Here is a 25,249-nt window from a genome sequence, read left to right as displayed (position 1 = left end):
TGTCTGTCTGTCTATTTGTCCACCTGTCTGTCTGTCTGTCTGTCCATCTGTCTCTCTTTCTGACTTTCTTTCTCTATTTGTTGGTTGGTTCTCTCTCCCCTCTAACCCTAGTTTATCCACTCTGCTCGTTTGGCTACCATAACCCATTCATTTGAGAATTTAACTCAGTGGTGGAGTGCAACAGCAGGACCTGAATGTCTGCTCCTCAATGTGGGGACAATCACGTCAGAGGTCAGACAGAGAATATCAGACAAAGCTGTGTGCCTGGGGCTGGTGTCACTAGGCTGGGGAGCACAGATTATTAGGCTGCCCTAATACTGTTTGACTGCCAGACTGGTCTGATGGGGTCTGGAGATGCTCGGAGCCGGAAGCCCTCCCTGTCCACTCTCTAGTCTTGGTCTGTGTTGTAGCCCAATATCCCTGAACTTGTCTGACACCTTGCAAGCCTCAGCTGACCAGACAGCTCTACTCTACCTAAGTACATCTACTAGGGACCCTTTCCTTTTGTCCCTCCTTACGCTTCTCCATGAGGACCAGGAGGGGGATGTCTGGGGAGGGAAGACTTGAGAGACGGCATCCATCTTCCATTGTGTGCCCACTATGGCTCCCCTTCCACCCCTCCCAGTCTTCCATCCGATTGAGTCCTGCTCTCATGACCCCACACAGTGTGACATACTAGGCTAGGCTACGTAGCTGGCGCAGGTGGAAATTAGATGTATTACTGATAGCCATCAGCCGCATGCTGAAGAATAAAAATAATGACAGGCAAGATGTAATTACCGGGGCTGAGAGACACGGCACTCCATTTTTCAGCTCTGCAGTTTTACAGCCACTCTTTGTTTTGTTAGCTGTTAACTAGCAGCGCTAATGTCATCTAGGGAGGCAGTGGGGCTCTGTCTGTGAAGGGCTGGGACACACACACAATGGAACAGGTTAATGGAATGGCAGTCTTGTCTATGGACCAATCCTCCTGTGTCCAACTAACGATTAGTTCTATAGTAGACAACTGCAAAGGAACATTACATGGGATAAGAGTACAGTATGTATGTAATCTGTTGTCACTCTTTTACTGACATGTTTGGAGATGCGGCATGGGCATGACATTGTCATCCAGAGGTGCCATGTGAGAGAATATATCAGTCAGATATCCTCTTTGCAAATATTGATTCATACCCCGTGCCGTGTATAGTATTGTGACAGGGGTGGCACTCAGCCCAGTTATATTGTGTTTGTATTTATAATGGATCCCCATTAGTTCCTACCAAGGCAGCAGCTACTCTTCCTGGGGTTTATTATGGATCCCCGTTAGTTCCTGCCAAGGCAGCAGCTACTCTTCCTGGGGTTTATTATGGATCCCCGTTAGTTCCTGCCAAGGCAGCAGCTACTTTTCCTGGGGTCTAGCAAAATTAAGGCAGTTTATACAATTTTAAAAACATTACAATACATTCAGACTCTGTGCCCTCAGGCCCCTACTCCACCACTACCACATATATACAGTACAAAATCCATGTGTACATGTGTGTATAGTGCGTATGCTATCGTGTGTGTGCGTGTGTGTATAGTGTGTATGTTATCGTGTGTGTGCGTGTGTGTATAGTGCGTATGCTATCGTATGTGTGCGTGTGTGTATAGTGTGTATGCTATCGTGTGTGTGCGTGTGTGTATAGCGCGTATGCTATCGTGTGTGTGTGTGTGTGTGTGTGTATAGTGTGTATGTTATCGTGTGTGTGCGTGTGTGTATAGGGTGTATGTTATCGTGTGTGTGCGTGTGTGTATAGTGCGTATGCTATCGTGTGTGTGCGTGTGTGTATAGTGTGTATGCTATCGTGTGTGTGCGTGTGTGTATAGTGCGTATGCTATCGTGTGTGTGTGTGTGTGTGTATAGCGCGTATGCTATCGTGTGTGTGCGTGTGTGTATAGTGCGTATGCTATCGTGTGTGTGCGTGTGTGTATAGTGTGTATGCTATCGAGTGTGTGCGTGTGTGTATAGTGCATATGCTATCGTGTGTGTGTGTGTGTATAGCGCGTATGCTATCGTGTGTGTGCGTGTGTGTATAGTGAGTATGCTATCGTGTGTGTGCGTGTGTGTATAGTGCGTATGCTATCGTGCGTGTGTGTATAGTGCGTATGCTATCGTGTGTGTGCGTGTGTGTATAGTGCGTATGCTATCGTGTGTGTGCGTGTGTGTATAGTGCGTATGCTATCGTGTGTGTGCGTGTGTGTATAGTGCATATGTTATCGTGTGTGTGCGTGTGTGTATAGTGCGTATGCTATCGTGTGTGTGCGTGTGTGTATAGTGAGTATGCTATCGTGTGTGTGCATGTGTGTATAGTGAGTATGCTATCGTGTGTGTGCGTGTGTGTATAGTGCGTATGCTATCGTGTGTGTGCGTGTGTGTATAGTGCGTATGCTATCGTGTGTGTGCGTGTGTGTGTGTGTGTATAGTGCGTTTGCTATCATGTGTGTGTGTGTGTGTATAGTGAGTATGCTATCGTGTGTGTGCGTGTGTCTATAGTGCGTATGCTATCGTGTGTGTGCGTGTGTGTATAGTGCGTATGCTATCGTGTGTGTGCGTGTGTGTATAGTGCGTATGTTATCGTGTGTGTGCGTGTGTGTATAGTGCGTATGCTATCGTGTGTATGTGTGTGTGTATAGTGCGTATGCTATCGTGTGTGTGCGTGTGTGTATAGTGCGTATGCTATCGTGTGTGTGCGTGTGTGTATAGTGCGTATGCTATCGTGTGTGTGCGTGTGTGTATAGTGCGTATGCTATCGTGTGTGTGCGTGTGTGTATAGTGCGTATGCTATCGTGTGTGTGCGGGTGTGTATAGTGCGTATGCTATCGTGTGTGTGCGTGTGTGTATAGTGCGTATGCTATCGTGTGTGTGCGTGTGTGCATAGTGCGTATGCTATCGTGTGTGTGCGTGTGTGTATAGTGCGTATGCTATCGTGTGTGCGTGTGTGTATAGTGCGTATGCTATCGTGTGTGTGCGTGTGTGTGTGTGTATAGTGCGTTTGCTATCGTGTGTGTGCGTGTGTGTATAGTGAGTATGCTATCGTGTGTGTGCGTGTGTGTATAGTGCGTATGCTATCGTGTGTGTGCGTGTGTGTATAGTGCGTATGCTATCGTGTGTGTGTGTGTGTGTGTATAGTGCGTTTGCTATCGTGTGTGTGCGTGTGTTTATAGTGCGTATGCTATCGTGTGTGTGCGTGTGTGTATAGTGCGTATGCTATCGTGTGTGTGCGTGTGTGTATAGTGCGTATGCTATCGTGTGTGTGCGTGTGTGTATAGTGAGTATGCTATCGTGTGTGTGCGTGTGTCTATAGTGCGTATGCTATCATGTGTGTGCGTGTGTGTATAGTGCATATGCTATCGTGTGTGTGCGTGTGTGTATAGTGCGTATGCTATCGTGTGTGTGCATGTGTGTATAGTGCGTATGCTAACGGGTGTGTGCGTGTGTGTATAGTGCGTATGCTATCGTGTGTGTGCGTGTGTGTATAGTGCGTATGCTATCGTGTGTGTGCGTGTGTGTATAGTGCGTATGCTATCGTGTGTGTGCGTGTGTGTATAGTGCGTATGCTATCGTGTGTGTGCGTGTGTGTATAGTGCGTATGCTATCGTGTGTGTGCGTGTGTGTATAGTGCGTATGCTATCGTGTGTGTGCGTGTGTGTATAGTGCGTATGCTATCGTGTGTGTGCGTGTGTGTATAGTGCGTATGCTATCGTGTGTGTGCGTGTGTGTATAGTGCGTATGCTATCGTGTGTGTGCGTGTGTGTATAGTGCGTATGCTATCGTGTGTATGCGTGTGTGTATAGTGCGTATGCTATCGTGTGTGTGCGTGTGTGTATAGTGCGTATGCTATCGTGTGTGTGCGTGTGTGTATAGTGCGTATGCTATCGTCTCTGTGTACATCCAAGGGCCAGACGTGCTGCCCTGTTCTGAGCCAATTGCAATTTTCCTAATTCCTTTTTTGTGGCACCTGACCATACGACTGAACAATAGTCCAGGTGTGTCAAAACTGTCAAGGTGCTGTCAAGAAGGTAGAGCAGTGCCTTATCATAGACATACATCTCCCATGTTAGCTACTGTTGTATCAATATGTTTTGACCATAACAGTTTACAATCCAGGGTTACTCCAAGCAGTTTAGTCCCCTCAACTTGCTCAATTTCCACAGATGTAGTTGAGGTTTAGGGTTTAGTGAATGATTTGTCCCAAATACAATGCTTTTAATTTTAGAAATATTTATTTGGGTGGCAGGTACCCTCGTGGTTAGAGCTTTGGGCCAGTAACCGATAGTTTCCTAGATCAAATTGCGGAGCTGACATGGTAAAAATCTGTCCTTCTGCTCCTGAACAAGGCAGTTAACCCACTGTTCCTAGGCTGTCATTATAAATAAGAATGTGTTCTTAACTGACTTGCCTGGTTAAATAAAAAATAAAAAATCCTTGCCACCCACTCTGAAACTAACTGCAACTCTTTGTTAAGTGTTGCAGTCATTTCAGTCGCTGTAGTAATTGACACGTATAGTATTGAGTCATCTGCCTACATAGACACTCTGGCTTTCCTCAAAGCCAGTGGCAATTTATTAATAAAGATTGAAAAAAGTAATGGGCCTAGACAGCTGCCTTGGGGAATTCCTGATTCTACCTGGATTATGTTGGAGTGGCTTCCGTTAATCTGTGTTCTGTTAGACAGGTAACTCTTTATCCACAATATAGCAGGTGGTGTAAAGCCACAACACATACGTTTTGCCAGCAGCAGACTATGATCGATAATGTCAAAGGCTGCACTGAAGTTTAACAAGTTTAACAAGACAGACCCACAACCTTTTTATCATCAATTTCTTAGCCAATCATCAGTAATTTGTGTAAGTGCTGTGCTTGTTGAATGTGCTTCTCTATAAGCATGCTGAAAGTTTGTTGTCAATTTGTTTACTGTAAAATAGCATTGTATCTGGTCAAACACAATTTTTTCCAACCCAGTTAATATTGTATGGGCTTTTAAAATGGCACTGAAAAAGCTTTGGGTACAAGACAAGTGGTGTACTGTCCTTAATGCCTGACTAGCTCTATGAGGGCTTATGTTGCTCTTATTTTTGTGTCAGTACTTTACTAATAATGTTTCCCTGAAGTGGAACATGTCGTGATTTTACTCAAATATGCTTTTCCTGCTTTTCCACCTCATTTTCGAATGGTTTTAAAACACAGAAGACAAACGCAGAAACTATGGATGCAACTTCCTCCATGCTTGCGCATTATCAGAATTCATATGCACGGCACTAGAAATCCCTTCATTGCGTTCTGTAGTATTTTGTCAGGATGTTTCGGTTAGCCGACAAAATACTACAGAACGCAATGCTTTTGAGCGGTTATTCAAATGACAAACTATTCACTGAAAATAATAATAACATTCTTTATTACATTGTGTTGTTGTCGCCTAAGAAGGATACATTTCTTGTCCCTAAAAAAGTGAAACATATGGTAGCTTTTCCAGTTGCACACCGGGAGTGCACTCAGCACAGCCCCAGGAGCACACATAGTGTAGCTAACTATGATTTCATTATCTAAACATTTTTTTTTAAATTATATTATATTACACTTCTACTTAGGCCATAGGCTACATCTCATGCCTGTCTGTCTTTGTTCTGTTACGCAATTCTGCACCTGGCCTCTTGACTGCCAAAGCAATTCCTCTAAATTCTTGTGGTCCCAGAAAAAGACAGACTACAAATGCTTTTTAGACACTTCTTTCAACCTTTTCTCTTTTGCCTACTAGAAGCCTATTGGAGGAGAGATGCATGTTTGCTCTTACTTGTTGGAAAGGAAAAGCCCATATTTTCCTATGGTAGGCCTATCTTAACACCGATAGGCTACATCCTGGATCTTCTAAATTGTCGAGAATAAACCCAAACTGATCCAAATGGTTGCATAACCAGACCTAGGCTCTAGGCCTATAAAGTTATTTCAGCATGAAACAAAACAGGACGTTTGAGTAGTTATTCAAATTAGCCTACATCACTGCAGTCTACAGCCTATGGATACTAATTCTGTACTCACTTGATAACAATAATACATTCCTCATTGCACTGTGTTGTTGTATCCCAGGTATAATAATTGTCTTGTCTAAAAATGTAGGCCTATGCCTAATCAATAGTGAACTTGCATGCCTAGGGACCACAGAGTGCAGTCTGGAGGAGCACACTACAGATTTGGCATTGCATAATCTGTTAACGTTTTTTCTTGGACTTTGACAGGTAAATATTTAGCCTAATATCTAGCTAATATGGCCTAATATCTAGTTAATATTTAGCTTCTTACTTCGGCTACACATCACTAGCCGTGGCTATAGGCTATGCAAGCCTCTCCGCAATAGGCCATTCTTCTTCTCGTGAAATCCCAGGAAGCTATAGGACATTTATTATCATACTTTTCTACTAGGTCTAATAGACTTTTTTTCAGGGGAAAGAAGCAGGTTTGCTTTTACTAATTGCTGAATGTCAAACAGGCCTACAGCATAGAAAATGCATTTTGGGGGAAGTTGAGGAGAGAAAGTGCATTGGTGTGATTGATCACTTTTGGCTGGTTATGATAACATTGTTGCACTGATGCATTACAAATAGTTGCACAGGACATACAGAGATGAGCACAGTGGAAAGTAAGACCCAAAGGAATAGACAACCAATAGAAAAATGGAAATCACTTGCAAACCACTTCAGCCATGAGGCAATAACATGATGTAAAAGATGTGCAAGCTCTGCGTTTGTTGTTTAATTGCTACATTTAAATACATGTTACTATTTTTCATTAAGCCTACATGTAAATTTAAGTATTATTTGTAGTTGTTACTATGACAATGAACACCCTGAAAGATCTGAATGGTCTGAACCAGTATCTGTGTTTTAGAGACCTCGTGAATGGTCTGAACCAGTATCTGTGTGTTAGAGACCTCATGAATGGTCTGAACCAGTATCTGTGTGTTAGAGACCTCATGAATGGTCTGAACCAGTATCTGTGTTTTAGAGACCTCATGAATGGTCTGAACCAGTATCTGTGTGTTAGAGACCTCATGAATGGTCTGAACCAGTATCTGTGTGTTAGAGACCTCATGAATGGTCTGAACCAGTATCTGTGTGTTAGAGACCTCATGAATGGTCTGAACCAGTATCTGTGTGTTAGAGACCTCATGAATGGTCTGAACCAGTGCTAGCTGTGCCAGCTGTGCCACCAGAGAGTCTGGGTTTGAGCCCAGGATCGGTCGCAGCCGGCCGCAACCGGGAGGTCCATGGGGATACGCAAAATTGGCCTAGCGTTGTCCGGGTCAGGGAGGGCTTGGCCGGTAGGGATATCCTTGTCTCATCGTGCACTAGCGACGCATGGCTTTCGACCTTCGTCTCTCCAGAGTCCGTATGGGAGTTGTAGCGATGAGAAAAGATAGTAACTACTAACAATTGCATACCACGAAATTGGGGAGAAAAGGGGGGTAAAATTTAAAATTAAAAAATAAAAAGAAGAAAGATTTACCTTCACTGGAACTAAGAGGCCTGAACCATGAAAAGCAGCCCAGACCGCCAAACTTTACCGTTAGCACAGGTAGTGTTCTCCTGGCATCCGCCAAACCCAGATTCTCTCTGCCAGATGGTAAGGTATGATTCATCACTCCAGAGAATGTTTTTCCATTGCTCTGTAGTGTAATGGCGGCAAGCTTTACACCCCTCCAGCCGACTCAGCTCGGCCATGGAAACCCATTTCATGAAGCTCCCGAAGGAACAGTTCATGTGCTGATGTTGCTTCTAGAGACAGGTTGAAACTCAGTAGTGAGTGTTTCAACCAAGGACAGGCAATTGTTTTACGCTATGCGTTTGGACAACAAATTAGATGAGGTACAATCACGAATATCCTACCAACAGGACATCAAAAACTATAATATCTTATGTTTCATGGAATCGTGGCTCAATGATGACATGGATATTCAGCAGGAGGGATATACGCTGCACCGGCAAGACAGAACAGCACACTCTGGTATGACGAGGGGGGGGTGGTCAGTGTAAACATCAGCTGGTGCACGAAATCTAAGGAAGTCTCTAGATGTTGTTCGCCAGAAGTAGAGTATCTTGTGATAAAATGCAGTCCACACTATTTGCATAGAGAGTTTTCAGCTATACTTATCGTGGCTGTTTATTTACCACCACAGACAGATGCTGGCACTAAGACTCAGTCAGCTGTATAAGGAAATAAGAAAACAGAAAACCGCTCACCCAGAGGCGGCGCTCTGAGTGGCCGGAGACTTTAATGCAGGGAAACTTAAATCAGTTCTACCTAACTTCTATCAACATGTTAAATGTGCAACCTTAGGAAAAAAATATAGATCACCTTTACGCCACACACAGAGATGCGTGCAAAGCTCTCCCTCGCCTTCCATTTGGTAAATTCAACCACAATTCTATCCTCCTGATTCCTGTTTACAAGCAAAAATTAAAGCAGGAAGCACAAGTGACTCGGTCTATAAAAAAGTGGTCAGATGAAGCAGATGCCAAACTACAGGACTGTTTTGCTATCACAGTCTAGAACATGTTCCAGGATTCTTCCTGTGTCATTGAGAACTACACCACATCAGTCACTGGCTTTATCAATAAGGGCATTGAGGACGTCGTCCCCACACTGACTGTACGTACATTCCCCAACCAGAAGCCATGGATTACAGGCAACATTCGCACTGAGCTAAAGGGAGGAGGTCAGAGACCTGGCCCAGTGGTGCCAGAATAACAACCTATCCCTCAACGTAACCAAGACTAAGGAGATAATTGTGGACTCCAGGAAAAGGAGGACCGAGCATGCCCCACTCTCATTGACAGGACTGTAGTGGAGCAGGTTGAGAGCTTCAAGTTCCTTGGTGTCCACATCACCAACAAACTAGAATGGTCCAAACACACCAAGACAGTCATGAAGAGGGCATGAGAAAGCCTATTCCCACTCAGGAAACTAAAAAGATTTGGCATGGTTCCTCAGATCCTCAAAAGGTTCTCCAGCTGCAACATTGAGAGCATCTCTCGGTTGCATCACTGCCTGGTACAGTAATTGCTTGGCCTCCGACTGCAAGGCACTACAGAGGGTAGTGCGTACAGCCCAGAACATCATTGGGGCTAAGCTGCCTGCCATCCAGGACCTCTACACCAGGCAGTGTCAGAGGAAGACCCTAAACATTGTCAAAGACCCCAGCCAGTTGAGTAATATCTTGTTAAAAATGGTGAAGGTCTTATTTATTTTAGAAAAGTTAGAAGCAAAAGCCTACAACTATTTTAGCACCGTTTTGCACTGCTCTGAGGCAAGCACGGGGACTGGTCTTGATAAATCAATTAGATTTTTATTTTCACTTCATCTCCATTTGGGTATTGGTTAGACAATAATTAGATCATTAGGGTGCAGAAATGTTATGCTCTTAGTGTAACCTTTATTTAACTAGGCATGTCAGTTGAGAACAAATTCTTATTTACATGGACAGCCTACTCCTTCCTCGTGCCCTGCAGGGATTCTTTAGCTAAATAGCCCAGTACTGTACTGCTGACCGTCACATTGTAGTGAGATATTTTCCATTCCAGCAAGTGCCAGTCAAAAGTTTGGACACACCTACTCATTCCAGGATGTTTCTATATTTTTGCTATTTTCTACATTGTAGAATAATAGTGAAGACATCACAACTATAAAATAACACAGGTGTCCCGCATGCCCTGCATTCTGTAGTACAGACATGGCCTGCTCTCCCTTGTATAAGGAATTAGGCACTTTCCCATGTTTACTACAGTATGTATTGTAGACTGCACATTAGCCTAATAAACAAATAAACACATTTCGTTAATAAAATAATTACAAAAATGCCTCTTTCAAAATGCAGATGTTGATTTAGTTATGGATCCATAATGAATTACAATGGGACTAAATATCAGTGATTTACAAAAATATTGTAACAAAGTTGTCTAATGAAGGCAAACAATTTAGAATCCTCCAATCCTGAAGCCTACTCCCGACCGTCACGTTGTACAGCACCATCTTTTCCATTCCGTCCCAATGGAAACCCTCAGCGTTTCGTTTTTTGTTTTTCTCTGAATAGAAACACAATAATATTAATCAAATTAATTATGCCAACTTTCTTAAAATCAATCCCATATACTATGCTATTACAAAAAAGGTTTTCAATTCTCTGGTAATGCCAATACGGAATACAATCAAATGCTTCTCAAAGATTCCCTCTGGTGGTCATACTAGCAATAACTTGCAGTAACAGAAAAAATGTCTGATAATTAAATGATGTGCCACAGAATGCTGCAGCAGCACGGAAGGTGTGCCGCAGTATGATGCAACTTTTAAAAGAGGACCCAATGTAGCTAGGCTAATGAATTAACAGTTGAAACAGTTACAGCACCATCAGAACTTAGCTCTGCCTTTTGAATAGAGAGAGGGATCCCTTCTTTACAACACCTTGAGCACAAGGAATGTTAACTGGACCCTGAATGAAAATACTACTTCTCAAGGTCTGTTTAAAAGTTTTTATGTCCTGACTTACACAACGAGCTAAATTCCTTGACTGGGGCTCGTGGAGGACCAAAAACAGCATTTTATCATGCAGCCCTCAATAGGCATTTAGCATTCACTCTGCCCCATCAGTCCCTCACGCGATGGCTGGGCAGGGCTGGTTCTTTTTAGTGTGTGTGTGTGTGTGTGTGTGTGTGTGTGTGTGTGTGTGTGTGTGTGTGTGTGTGTGTGTGTGTGTGTGTGTGTGTGTGTGTGTTAGTGTGTGTGTGTGTGTGTGTGTGTGTGTGTGTGTGTGTGTGCGTGTGTGTGCGTGCGTGCGTGCGTGTGTGTGTGTGTGTGTACGCATGTTTCAATGTCTCAGCCTCTCTGACAGAGGAAACCACTAACTTTGGGGCCAGAGGAGGGGCCACAGGTGGAGGATAGTGCTGGGGAGAATGTCAATTGCATTTCCTTGATTCCTCACGTCCTCTCTCTTCACCTTCTTCTCAAAACCTATCCAATGTGTTTTGGAAGGAGGTGAGGAGAGAGGACATGAGGAATCAAGGAAGTGCCATTTAGATTCTACCCTGCATTCTCCCTCTGTCCCTCAGTCACTCGGTACAAGGCCTTCAAAGAGTTATGTCAAAAGGTTGCCATCAAAAAAGGGCATACATAATATTATAATACTATACTTCGTTCATCACGTCAGGAAGCAGAGAGCTCTTCAAATGAACCCAACCATCCTAGTTAACGTAACAGTAAATAGGCAATTACTGCAGTTGTCGAGTGTAGTGTGTTTGACTCCATTGTACAAGAGCAGTTATTGTTGTACCAAGAGTTGTGATGAAAAGTTCAAACTCATCAGAAATATAAACCACCTGCAATGGCAGTTCACACCAATGATGTCATATATGAATACAGTAAGCTATACTGTATAATAAATATGAGGTCTATAGTTCAGACTCATTGCAATAGAAACAACGTCCAGTGTGAATGCTGCAATGCCAAGCAATGATGTAATTTAAAGTAAATTATGTCTATCGTTCAACCTCATTGCAATCAAATGTAAATGCAGGGGTACAGACCAGTGATGTGCCAGACTGCCAGGAGACTGAAGTGAAGCCGAGCTGAGGGAAGGTCAGGGTGATGGATGCATCCTGACGTGCCCACTGCCCATGATGTCAGAGCCGGGAATAGCAGTTGCAGTGCAGTGCGTGGGTATGGGTGGAGGTGCCAGGAGGAAAGGAGATGGGCGCTGCCCGCCTGTCCACCCACCCGCCTGGTCTGCCTGCCCTAGTTTAGGGGGGCAGAAGAAAGGCCCCATTCATTTATTGTGGTGGGGTTGTGCCATCACTGTAGCTCCCAGGGGATTGGCCTCATCAATGAGAGGCCAGCTGGGAGGATGTCACAGCGCCCCTCCCCCCACATACAGTACTGTAGCAAGGATTGTACCAGTTTGCCTGCCACATGCATGACTCCACCCAGCTTGTTCGCTGCTGTCTATGTGTTAGATGAGGTATTGTTTAGAGCTGTTACATTGGTGGTGGGGTTTCTGTGCCACTGCTTATGGAGTGCACATGCTGGACATGTGGTGTCGACGGAACTTTCCAGAAGAGAATGGCTATGTGTTCACAAATGCTGGATCTAATAGGCCTACTCTGATAAAGACATACTTTATGGCATCTTTGTATTGGCCTTGCACTGCAAAGTGACACCACCCTCTAGTGCAAACTTCACAATCTGAGTGGCTGTGTGTGTATGTGTGTGTGTGTGTGTGTGTGTGTGTGTGTGTGTGTGTGTGTGTGTGTGTGTGTGTGTGTGTGTGTGTGTGTGTGTGTGTGTGTCAAATAAATCAAATCAAATTTTATTTGTCACATACACATGGTTAGCAGATGTTAATGCGAGTGTAGCGAAATGCTTGTGCTTCCAGTTCCGACAATGCAGTAATAACCAACAAGTAATCTAACTAACAATTCCAAAACTAATTTCTTATACACAGTGTAAGGGGATAAATAATATGTACATAAAGATATGAATGAGTGATGGTGCAGAGCAGCATAGGCAAGATACAGTAGATGGTATCGAGTACAGTATATACATATGAGATGAGTATGTAAACAAAGTGGCATAGTTAAAGTGGCTATTGATGCATGTATTACATAAGGATGCAGTAGATGATAGAATACAGTATATACGTATACATATGAGATGAATAATGTAGGGTATGTAAACATTATATTAGGTAGCATTGTTTAAAGTGGCTAGTGATATATTTTGCATCCTTTCCCATGAATTCCCATTATTGAAGTGGCTGGAGTTGAGTCAGTGTGTTGGCAGCAGCCACTCAATGCTCCGCCCACAACCGTGTGTGTGTGTGTGTGTGTGTGTGTGTGTGTGTGTGTGTGTGTGTGTGTGTGTGTGTGTGTGTGAGTGTGTACGTAGCTGAGGTTTGCATGCAGAGCAGCTCTGCTCATAAAGCACCAGGATGTGGTAAGCTGTTAACACTAGACTGCCTGGCATTTTCCTTTTGACTGTTTTACCCACAACCTTTATTCCATCTCCTGTATTGACCACTACTATCTATGACCTCTTATGGAGCACTGCTGTAACCCTAGCTGTAGGGTGCATACCTTTACACTATCTATTTGCTAAAGGAGACAGAATCCTGCTTCTGTGTCCTTAAGGAGAGTGAAGGAAGAGAGGAGTGAAGGAAGGAAGGAGTGAAGGAAGAAAGGGAGGAGAGGAGTGAAGGAAGGAAGGAAAGAGAGAGAAGAGGAGAGGTGTGTGAGCTGCACAGATGTGTGTTTACCAGGGCCTGCATCAGCAGCAGCTGCTGTGTTTTGCATGCCACGGAAGCAGTGAGGAGATTTGCATTACTGGTTTGATTTCATGAACGTGATCATTGTGTTGGATTAGAAGGGAGGGATGGAGTGCAGCTGGACCTCAGTGATACCAGGGCAGTGGAATCATTGAAAAGGGCCTGGATCGTGGAGGTGCTGCAGGAAACTGATCCAAGCATAACATCATCAGCTCTAATGGACCTGAACATAACACACACACACACACACACACACACACACACACACACACACACACACACACACACACACACACACACACACACACACACACACACACACACACACACACACACGCACAGATAGACGCATACACACATAACACCCCCACCCTACCCACACACACACACACACACACACACACACACACACACACACACACACACACACACACACACACACACACACACACACACACACACACACACACACACACACACACACACACACACACACACACACAGCTAAAGATGCAGGACTAATTGCTCTCTAATTTAAATAGGATGGTCCAAAGCTGACTGCTATAAAAACCCACAGTTCCATGACATCAAACGTGGCACACAGTCAACCATGGAAAAGAACATTGAGGCCGGCGCAGACCATTTCCCCATGATTGGTTGTTGTATCATATTAATTTCATGCTAAGCGGACGCTAATATTCCAGGGTGATTGGTAATGCATGGGAGGGGAGCGGTGCTGCTGTAACCTCAAGGAAGGACCTTGTGGGAGTAGAAGGTTCTGTGACCTGAGTGTTGGGAGCACTGGGGGCCAGAGGTGTCTGATACAGTATACTTATGCAAATAGAGGATGTGTGTGTGTGTGTGTGCTAATCAGAGAGCAAAGACCCCTAAGTCTCTGGGGAAACCGGAAACTGTACACAGTTAGGGGAAAGGTGTCACATTAGTGTGTGTGTATGCAATAACAGCTTATCTTCAGCAACGGAAAGTTACAAAGTAGTTTTCCATAAGCTTGGCTATTTGCCGAGCTTATGTCAGCCAGAACCATAGTATCTATTTTGTCTGGTTACTGTGTGTGTGTGTGTGTGTGTGTGTGTGTGTGTGTGTGTGTGTGTGTGTGTGTGTGTGTGTGTGTGTGTGTGTGTGTGTGTGTGTGTGTGTGTGTGTGTGTGTGTGTGTGTGTGCGTGCGTGCGTGCGTGCGTGTGTGTGTGTGTATGAGCCTCTGTATCCCTCATTGTAAAGCTCCTAACCTCATACCTCTCTAAAGTGAAAGCCCATGCAGTTTGAAGAGGGAGTATTGTGCTGACTGACCCTGGCCCATAGCTCAGGTTCCCTCCCTTACTCCCCTCAGCACACAGTGTCCTGCCCAGTGCTATCTGCTCTGGCAACCCACAATAGATGGACCAGCTCATTGTGTGTTGAGTGTGTAATATAACCCTCCTTCAGACTCGTTTGGGGGTGTTGTTGTGATGTGTTGTCTTGGTGTGTTGTTGGGGTGTGTTGTCTTGGTGTGTTGTCTTGGTGTGTTGTTGTGGTGTGTTGTTATGTTGTGTTTTCTTGGTGTGTTGTCGTGGTGTGTTGTCATATGGTTTCTTGGTGTTGTGTTTTCTTGGTGTGTTGTCTTGGTGTGTTGTCGGGGTGTGTTGTCGTGGTGTGTTGTCGGGGTGTGTTGTCGGGGTGTGTTGTTGTTGTGTGTTCCACCGCTGCCCCAAGACCCCAATAACCACCCTTTGTATTTACTGAGCCCTCTCCTTGGTTCATTGGAGAGGCTACTGCTCTCTCTCTCTCTCTCTCTCAGTCATGGCATTCGTATAACCGAGACAGTGATTTTCTTCCTGTTCAGTGCTCACTCAGACCCAGTTATTTATCAGTGGCAGTCGGGAAGTGGGCACTTGGCCCCTGTGTTTTGTAAAGGCCCAAAGTCTAGGAACCTGGTAACCAGGCTCTGGGTTTTTAACTGGCCTTTGCAAACAGCCCCGGAGTCAGACGATGGTTGCTCTGGCTCTGTGGATATATATGTTCATTTTATTTTTCATGGCAGCATAATTGATTCCACATAGGGCCACAGTAACCAAGCCCCATATTCTTCCCTAGATTACCCTCCCACTCTCCTCTCCCCCATATTCTATCCCAGAACCCAGACTCCCCAATGTTTGGGCATCCCGATTTGCTCTTGCACGGCTATCAATCAATTAGCCCCCCCCCCCACGGCCAGCACTAAGATCAACAGCGTGACTGCCAGTTCCATATGAAGGAGAATCAAAGAAAACAAAGTCCTTCAACTTTTCTCAAAGCTTCTCTAATCAAGTGAGGTGTTTGCATTAAAGGCCTGAGAACTTGTCTGAGATCAGTGTAAGATAACATATCAGGGAATGACAGCCTGATTGATTAGTTTATCTTGGGCGGGACGTTAAGACTGCTGCTGGCAATGTAATCTAATTAAGTTTGTTTTGGGAATGTTTTGAATAGAGGCCCAGTTTGCCGATGTCTTGGGAGGGTTAGCTGCTGCTCCTAACACTGAAAAAAAGGAATGTCACTCATTTGTTTGCTTCTCCCAGATGAGATCTTTCATTGAAGTTAGTGTTACGTCAACACATTGTGTTATGACATGGGCCGGGATTTAATCCGACGCAGATTAACAACCTGCACACAGCAATAGACTTTTAAAAGCTATTTCCCCAACATTTACGGAGATCATGTTCGCTGTAAACGCAAAGTTAGCTCAAGCAGAAAAGTACATCGCAGTGCACAGGTCGTTTGTCTGCAATTGCTTGAATCTCTGTCATGGTCTTTTCCAGGTTAGATACAATGTCCGGTCAGTTCCATAACTCATACAGGTTCCCCTTCTTGTACCATTGCTTACCTTACAGAAATACTCTGGCCTGTATTTAACCATGCTGTCTCTCCCTCCCTCTCTCTCTCCTCAGAGCTCCAGAGATCATCCTGGGCCTGCCCTTCTGTGAGGCCATCGACATGTGGTCCCTGGGCTGTGTCATCGCTGAGCTCTTCCTAGGCTGGCCCCTTTACCCAGGGGCCTCCGAGTACGACCAGGTAGGTCTGAGGGTCTGCCCATAGGGGAGATAAGGAGTGATGCCTAAATGAGAGAAAGCATCCAAGACAAGAGCTAAAAGACGTTGTTTCTGAATGCTACAATAAACAGGAAATGCAATCAATCAAGGTGTGCATTTTGCAACAGTGGCGTACTAAGAGTTATTAGGATTTACAGTATTTTGCCTGTAGAAAGAATTGGGAAATGTTTATATGATCCCCTTAAAAACAGTCCCATTTTGACCAGATTCTTGCCTGCATATGCCTTTTATATCTCCCGCATGCCAGCACACTGGTGATGTAGAGGTGTGCCGATGTGGGTAGGCGTCTATTTTAATAAATCCATTGAATATACACTATCAAAAAGAAATCCAATATTCATTTGTTTAGACAGGTCTTAAGAAACATTATAACACTAATAAAATGTAAATAATCCACTTATTAAACTCCATAACATGCTGGCTAAATCTTGTAATAAATGAGTCAACCAGACAAGATGATCATGAGCAGCACTCACTTCAACGTAGCTAACATTTCCCCAGTCTAACCAATATCCAAACAAAGATTCAGTGAAAACTCAAATCTGACATTGATTGTCTGAAAGCAGTGCGATGGTGCTGTCCCATTCAAAACGGTGCTGAAGTTATAATCTAGTTGACCACAGGCGGGTAGGCTATTGCTTCAAATGTACAGTGTTACATAGATTGGAATTAATTTGGGAGTTTCAGTATGAAACATTTTGATACATGCCTTCAATTGCGTTAGCCTACTTTATTCTAATATTTTTATAATTAAGTTATATTTATTCCCACGGTAATTCTTTATGGATCCATCAAGGTGTGGTTCAGAAAACAGTGCAAGTTGGCAGTATGGTAAAGTTGGCAGTATGGTAAAGTTGGCAGTATGGTAAAGTTGGCAGAAAATACCTTTCTTAGTATGAAAGGTCTATAAGAGTCACTAGTCCACTTCAAGACCAGTCCTAAGATATCACTAGAAGTCAATGTCACAATTTAGTGTAAGTTAGAAGTCAGGGATGAGGGGAGAGCATCAATTTGAGAGCTTTGCAAATGAGAATTGCTCTTAGATATGTTTCAGCACGGGTGAAAAAAAACAGCTTGATTTGCTCCGAGAGATGGAGCAACACTCGCGCAAGGCTTTCCCATAGAGCCTAATGTGAGTTTGTTAAAGAGAAAGAGAGAGATAGAGAGAGAAGAGGAGGAACAGAGAGAGAGAGAGAAGAGAGGAACAGAAAGAGAGAGAAGAGAGGAACAGAAAGAGAGAGAGAGATGAGCGGAACAGAGAGATGTGTTGCTCTGGAGCACCAGAGCGCTGCTAATTGGGGCGAGTGGCTCAGTGGCATCTGCTGGGATAAACAGAGAGGTTGCAGAGGGATCAGGAGCTGCCTGTCTGTCGGAGGAGACGAGACACCACACAGACACAAACAGAGACGCATGCATGCACACACACGCACTCACACACAGGCCTCATTCCTATCACTCACATAACAGGACTAACCATACACAGTACACACAGGAACCCAGACAGCATCCGATACTGCCTGACATCAGATCTCCAGGTGTTTTTCTTGGATAGGTCTTCTGGTCGGTGAAAACTCATGGCCAGTAATAAATCACAGTTAGGGCAGAGTTTTTCCTGACCACATGACCTCACCAGGTTGACCCTGCTGTGAAAATGTGTCACATCTAATGTACAACACAACCTTGTCACACACTGTCATTTTATTAATAATGGATGATACTGCATCAGTATGGGTCTGGGCATATTCCCTCTGCAGTGAACATATTGGGGAGTTATGATTATTATAGCATAATTACCCCCAATGATTTCCCCCAGCAATGATTTTCTAACTCACTAAGATTTTCAGTTAAATCAATTTACCTCAAAAGGGCAAAACAATATCCAATTAATTGTGCCTTATTTTGCATGTCTTAATTTGAATGCTGTTTGGATGATTGTGTGAAACTCTGAATGCATAGTTGATGTGTTATTTGATATTTGTCCTCCTGTAGATCCGATACATCTCTCAGACACAGGGGCTGCCTGCGGAGTACCTCCTGAGTGCAGGGACTAAGACTAACAGATTCTTCAACAGAGACACAGACTCCACCAACTACCCCCTGTGGAGGCTGAAGGTAGGCCTGTAGCACACACACACACACGCACACGCACACGCACACACACACACACACACACACACAGAAAAATACGAATTATGATTGCCCTTTTGTTGCACCAAAACTTTCCATATAGATCAAAAGAGCAGTTAGGTTTCACAGAGCGTTGTTCCAGGGGAGTCAATATTGTACAACTATAGAAGCTCATTGTGAGGCATTCACAGTGAGACTCAACGCTGGCTCTAAACAAAGTGAAAGCTTAATGACAGCTACATGGATTTGTGTGAGAGGATTTGGTAACTGGAACTGGGTCTGACGAATCCAGCTCGGGGGGTGTCTCTTCACACGTGCACACACGCACGCACGCATACACACACGCACACACACACACACACACACACACACACACACACACACACACACACACACACACACACACACACACACACACACACACACACACACACACACCTCTATGCAGGGACTCAGTGGAGCTGTCCTGTTTTTTCCTCATTAACTGGGTAAAATGTATTGTGTCATGTGGCGTATCTGCAGACATAGTTTTGTGTTGCACGTCTTGACTCCACAATACTAATATCTCAGCTGGATACACCTATATTCACTGCTCCACTGCACTTAGTGATGTTCTCTTCCAAGATTGATCAGGTCTCAACACAAGTGTGTAAAAAAAATGGCACCGTAGTGCCTATAAAGTGCACTATTTTTGACCCTGTTCTAAGGTAGTGCACTATATAGGGAATAGGGTAGGGGTGCACGACGTTGGCAAATAATCTAATGACGTTTTTTTACCAAATATTGCAAAATTCAGATTCTATAGTTGGTGTTGTTTGGCATGACAACTAATGAAAAAGCCAGGTACAGTAGAAGTTGTTGTGACGTGGCAGAAACCAAAGTGTTGGTCAGAGTTTCCCAGGGGACCCTTATTACATTTGAATGTTACATTCATGGTGTAAAAAAAGTGCAGTCTCTTGCGATGTGGATATTGCACATTTCAATATTGCAATTTCAAATAAAATGTCATTATTTGTGAAGCCCTAGAATAGAGTACCATTTAGGACACATGCATTAGTTCTTATCCGTACAAAATGACGCACAACAATACTACATTGACATCCAATACAATAGCGTGCTCCTTGCATACTAATGTTGACCTTTCAGTAAGTTTGGATGATAACAACTTGTCTGTTTTAAAGTGTGTGTGTTTGCCTGTGTGTGTGTGTGTGTGTGCTCACAAGTTCTACAAGAGCCTGTCACAGACAAGTTATTACTATGTATATAATAACACGGCTGCAACTGCATCTTTTTCCATGGTTGTTGGCATGTGGAAAATCGAATAGCTAATAACCAACAACTTTTTCCCCTTCACTGAGTCAGACACAGGGATAGGGTTGTCAGAATGATTGCTAAGCTTCACTTCGATCTTGGCTTGCTGTGTTTTTCCATTTGACAGCAACCGTGAACATTATGATACTGTAATACTACAGTGTTTTGTCAGAGTGTGTGTGTCCATGCGCACGTTTGTGTGTGTGTGAGCACAGATATGTATGTATTTCACCACACCAGCCCTGCTCCCCAGACATGGCTGTTTGATTAGTGTTTGTGTGTTACCCCAGGGTTGCTAAAAGGGCATTCTCATTTCTCCTAGCTAGCTCAGTGCTGCTAACCTGCTCATTCCTGCTAGCTCAGTGCTGCTAACTTGCTCATTCCTGCTAGCTCAGTCCTGCCAGCTTGCTCAGTGCTGCCAACTTTCTCATTCTTGCTAGCTAGCTCAGTCCTGATATCTTGCATAGTCCTGCTAGCTAGCTCAGTCCTGCTAGCTAGCTCAGTCCTGAATCTGTAATGAGGAAAATTTAAATATTTTCAGAGACTAGAGAAACTCTGATGGGAACTGAATGGAACATCTGCTTCTTGTCTTCTCTCCACAGACACCAGAGGACCATGAGGGAGAGACGGTGATCAAGTCCAAGGAGGCCCGGAAGTACATCTTTAACTGCCTGGATGATATGGCTCAGGTTCAGAGCACTGTATATACAACACACACACACACACACACACACACACACACACACACACACACACACACACACACACACACACACACACACACACACACACACACACACACACACACACACACACACACACACACACACACACACACACACACACACACACACACACACACACACACACACACCCTCAGGCAGCAGACACCCCAATGCATATGCAGTTAGTCTCAGAGGGAAATGAAAGCAGCTGCACTCTGACCGAATCCCTTCCTCATTTCTGATTCTTCTTTTATTTTTTTCTTCTTAATAAATGACAGACCAATATCGGAGTCGAGCATGTGGTCAACTCGGTCACAGTCTTTGATGTGTTTAGTTTGCTTTTTTATTTAAGCTGGGTAGAATGTTGTGGCCATCCCATAATTGGATGTGTATGTGTAGTACATGTACACAACATGACAGAGAAGGTTAGAGGAGCTGCAGTGTGGGATCCCAGACAGTGTTGTGTCTATGACTCAGCGAGTTAGCCGTTAGCCCTATGCTAGGTTGTATTCATTAGTAAAAAGAAAATAGGTGTTTCTTGTTGGACAAGTCCAGGTAGTCCCAGCCTGTTTCAGTCCGGTTTCTTCTGTTTGGTGCCTAATGAACATGACCCTGCCTCTCACCAGCCAAGGTTTACCCATTTGGGAACCCATTTGTTTGATAAAGCAAAGAGAGGACACATTACAATGTTAAGTAACCAGAAAGTGACTCATACCCAACCCTGGTGTGGAAAGCACTGTCAACAGACAGCTTTATATGTTATGTCACTCGTCTCACAACTTGTCTCCTCTCCCTAATGCTCATTCTGATCATGGTGAGAAAGTTGAGACAGACCTATACACATTTTGCAGATTATGATGATATGATAGTGTCTGTCCATATTCTGTTCTTACTGTCACCCGCCCAAACATACTCGTTTTTCTAGCACACATACAGTACATACAGGTAATGACGCATTGAAACCCTGATACATTTCCCAGGCATCAAAAATGTCTTGTTTCTTCAAGGGAGGATAAGGAGCAGTCAATGTACATGACCATTTAAGTCAGGTAATATGACTGCAGTTTCTTACACACACACACACACACACACACACACACACACACACACACACACACACACACACACACACACACACACACACACACACACACACACACACACACACACACACACACACACACACACACACACACACACAACACACACAACACACAACACGCACACAGTCTGGCACAAAAAGCCCTTGGGATCCTCCTATTAGAGTTGACCTGTGCCCAGCCAGAGTGCTCCAGGTCTGGCATAGCATGCACAGCGTGCAGCCATAGAGGCAGCGGTGCTCAGTGAAGTTAGTGCCTCTGCCTGAGCTAGTTTAGGAGGCCATACCTCCAAGCTGCTCCTACTCCCAGACACAAAACAGTGGTCTAATGAAATCAACATGCACAGGCCAGATCACCAGGGTCAGCACTCACTCTGATCCTCTCTGACCCATACTACGCTCTCTCACACACACACACACACACACACACACACACACACACACACACACACACACACACACACACACACACACACACACACACACACACACACACACGCACACACGCACACACACACAAGGTTACTGAAAGAAACAGAGTAGACTGAGAGGCAGTCCTAATGAGGAGAAAATCTCAGGCTCAGAATCCAGGGCTAGATAAATAAATAAGCAGTGTGGACATCTGTCTTCATTTGTATAATGGACGATAGCTGAAGGCACAGAGGGACTGGAGAGAGAGATTTGGGTCAGTTACCGGGACGTCTGCCCATGTTGAGATTGTTGTTGCCTCCACACTGTCGTGGGAAATGTGGGGAGAACTTAAAGTTCTGGAGGACCCATCTCCAATCCCTTCTTTAGGACCAGCTGAACTGAATGGAGCCTGATGGAGGTCTAAATAGAATTAGGGAGGGCAAGACATCTGGGTGGTGAGTACATTTTAACCACACCACTTTGAGACCCAGCATGACTTTACAATAGCGTTACTGACAGTGAAGCAATCGCTGAAATACAAGCATACTGCTCCTCACGTTCAGTTTCACTTAAGTCCCCAGATCCTCAAAACGTTGCACCATTGAGAGCATCTTGACTGGTTGCATCTTAATGGTATGGCAACCGTTAACCATCGCTACAGAGGGTAGTGCGTACGGGCCAGTACATCAATGGGGCCAAGCTTCCTGCCATCCAGGACCTATATACTAGTCGATGTCAGAGGAAGGCCCACAAAATTGTCTAAGACTCCAGTCACCCAAGTCATAGACTGTTGTCTCTGCTACTGCACGGCAAGTGGTATCGGACTATTTAGATTGCTCCACCCCCCTTTTGTTTTTGCACTGCTGCTACTCGTTGTTTATTATCCTTGCATAGTCACTTTACCCCTACTTACACGTACAAATCAAATCAAATCAAATGTATTTATAAAGCCCTTCTTACATCAGCTGATATCTTAAAGTGCTATGCAGAAACCCAGCCTAAAACCCCAAACAGCAAGCAATGCAGGTGTAGAAGCACGGTGGCTAGGAAAAACTCCCTAAAAAGGCCAGAACCTAGGAAGAAACCTAGAGAGGAACCAGGCTATGAGGGGTGGCCAGTCCTCTTCTGGCAGTGCTGGGTGGAGATTATAACAGAACATGGCCAAGATGTTCAAATGTTCATAGGTGATCAGCAGGGTCAAATAATAATAATCACAGTGGTTGTCGAGGGTGCAACAAGTCAGCACCTCAGGAGTAAATGTCAGTTGGCTTTTCATAGCCGATCATTCAGAGTATCTCTACCGCTCCTGCTGTCTCTAGAATTGAAAACAGCAGGTCTGGGACAGATAGCACATCCGGTGAACAGGTCAGGATTCCATAGCCGCAGGCAGAACAGTTGAAACTGGAGCAGCAGCACGACCAGGTGGACTGGGGACAGCAAGGAGTCATTAGGCCAGATAGTCCTGAGGCATGGTCCTAGGGCTCAGGTCCTCAGAGAGAGAGAGCGAGAGAGAGAGAGAGAGAGATTAAATTCACACAGGACACCGGATAGGACAGGAGAAATACTCCAGATATAACAGACTGGCCCTAGCTCCCCGACACATAAACTATTACAGCATAAATCCTGGAGGTTGAGATAGGACAAATTGTACAAATTCCCTCGAGTAAGCTGTACCCCCGCACATTGACTTGTATGTTCATTAGAACGTGCGTTGAAGATGTCGTTCCCATAGCAACGATTAAAACATTCCCTAACCAGAAACCGTGGATTGATGGCAGCATTCGCGTGAAACTGAAAGCGCGAACCACTGCAGCTATTCCCTCCGCAAGGCTATCAAACAAGCTAAGCGTCAGTATAGAGACAAAGTAGAATGTCAATTCAACGGCTCAGACACAAGAGGTATGTGGCAGGGTCTACAGTCAATCACGGACTACAGGAAGAAATCCAGCCCAGTTACGGACCAGGATGTCTTGCTTCCAGGCAGACTAAATAACTTTTTTGCCCGCTTTGAGGACAATACAGTGCCACTGACACGGCCTGCAACGAAAACATGCGGTCTCTCCTTCACTGCAGTCGAGGTGAGTAAAACATTTAAACGTGTTAACCCTCGCAAGGCTGCAGGCCCAGATGGCATCCCCAGCCGCGCCCTCAGAGCATGCGCAGACCAGCTGGCTGGTGTGTTTACGGACATATTCAATCAATCCCTATACCAGTCTGCTGTTCCCACATGCTTCAAGATTACCACCATTGTTCCTGTTCCCAAGAAAGCTAAGGTAACTGAGCTAAACGACTACCGCCCCGTAGCACTCACTTCTGTCATCATGAAGTGCTTTGAGAGACTAGTCAAGGACCATATCACCTCCACCCTACCTGACACCCAAGACCCACTCCAATTTGCTTACCGCCCAAATAGGTCCACAGACGATGCAATCTCAACCACACTGCACACTGCCCTAACCCATCTGGACAAGAGGAATACCTATGTGAGAATGCTGTTCATCGACTACAGCTCGGCATTTAACACCATAGTACCCTCCAAGCTCGTCATCAAGCTCGAGACCCTGGGTCTCGACCCCGCCCTGTGCAACTGGGTACTGGACTTCCTGACGGGCCGCCCCCAGGTGGTGAGGGTAGGCAACAACATCTCCACCCCGCTGATCCTCAACACTGGGGCCCCACAAGGGTGCGTTCTGAGCCCTCTCCTGTACTCCCTGTTCACCCACGACTGCGCGGCCACGCATGCCTCCAACTCAATCATCAAGTTTGCGGACGACACAACAGTGGTAGGCTTGATTACCAACAACGACGAGACGGCCTACAGGGAGGAGGTGAGGGCCCTCTGAGTGTGGTGTCAGGAAAATAACCTCACACTCAACGTCAACAAAACTAAGGAGATGATTGTGGACTTCAGGAAACAGCAGAGGGAACACCCCCCTATCCACATCGATGGAACAGTAGTGGAGAGGGTAGTGGGTTTTAAGTTCCTCGGCATACACATCACAGACAAACTGAATTGGTCCACTCACACAGACAGCATCGTGAAGAAGGCGCAGCAGCGCCTTTTCAACCTCAGGTGGATGAAGAAATTCGGCTTGTCACCAAAAGCACTCACAAACTTCTACAGATGCACAATCGAGAGCATCCTGGCTGCATCACCGCCTGGT

At 44.8% G+C, this 25,249-nt stretch overlaps 1 protein-coding gene across 8 annotated transcripts in view; it reads left to right on the top strand.

Moving 5' to 3' along the window:
* The window catches only part of LOC135509163 (homeodomain-interacting protein kinase 2-like), a 139,881-nt gene that overhangs the window by 65,614 nt on the left and 49,018 nt on the right, over positions 1-25,249 (top strand). For 5 of the 8 annotated variants that reach the window (XM_064929584.1, XM_064929588.1, XM_064929587.1 and 2 more), the window contains exons 3-5: positions 16,251-16,374; positions 18,402-18,524; positions 20,453-20,551. In XM_064929584.1, coding sequence (XP_064785656.1) covers positions 16,251-16,374; positions 18,402-18,524; positions 20,453-20,551 — 346 coding nt within the window. The remainder of the gene's footprint in view (positions 1-16,250; positions 16,375-18,401; positions 18,525-20,452; positions 20,552-25,249) is intronic. The other 3 variants (XM_064929590.1, XM_064929589.1, XM_064929585.1) reach the window with 1 other exon arrangement.

Source organism: Oncorhynchus masou, chromosome 22 (assembly GCF_036934945.1).
Source record: "Oncorhynchus masou masou isolate Uvic2021 chromosome 22, UVic_Omas_1.1, whole genome shotgun sequence".
NCBI classification, from domain to species: Eukaryota; Metazoa; Chordata; class Actinopteri; order Salmoniformes; family Salmonidae; genus Oncorhynchus; species Oncorhynchus masou.
The sequence above is the reverse complement of the archived record's forward strand: the minus strand, read 5'-3'. Positions and strand labels throughout refer to the sequence as shown.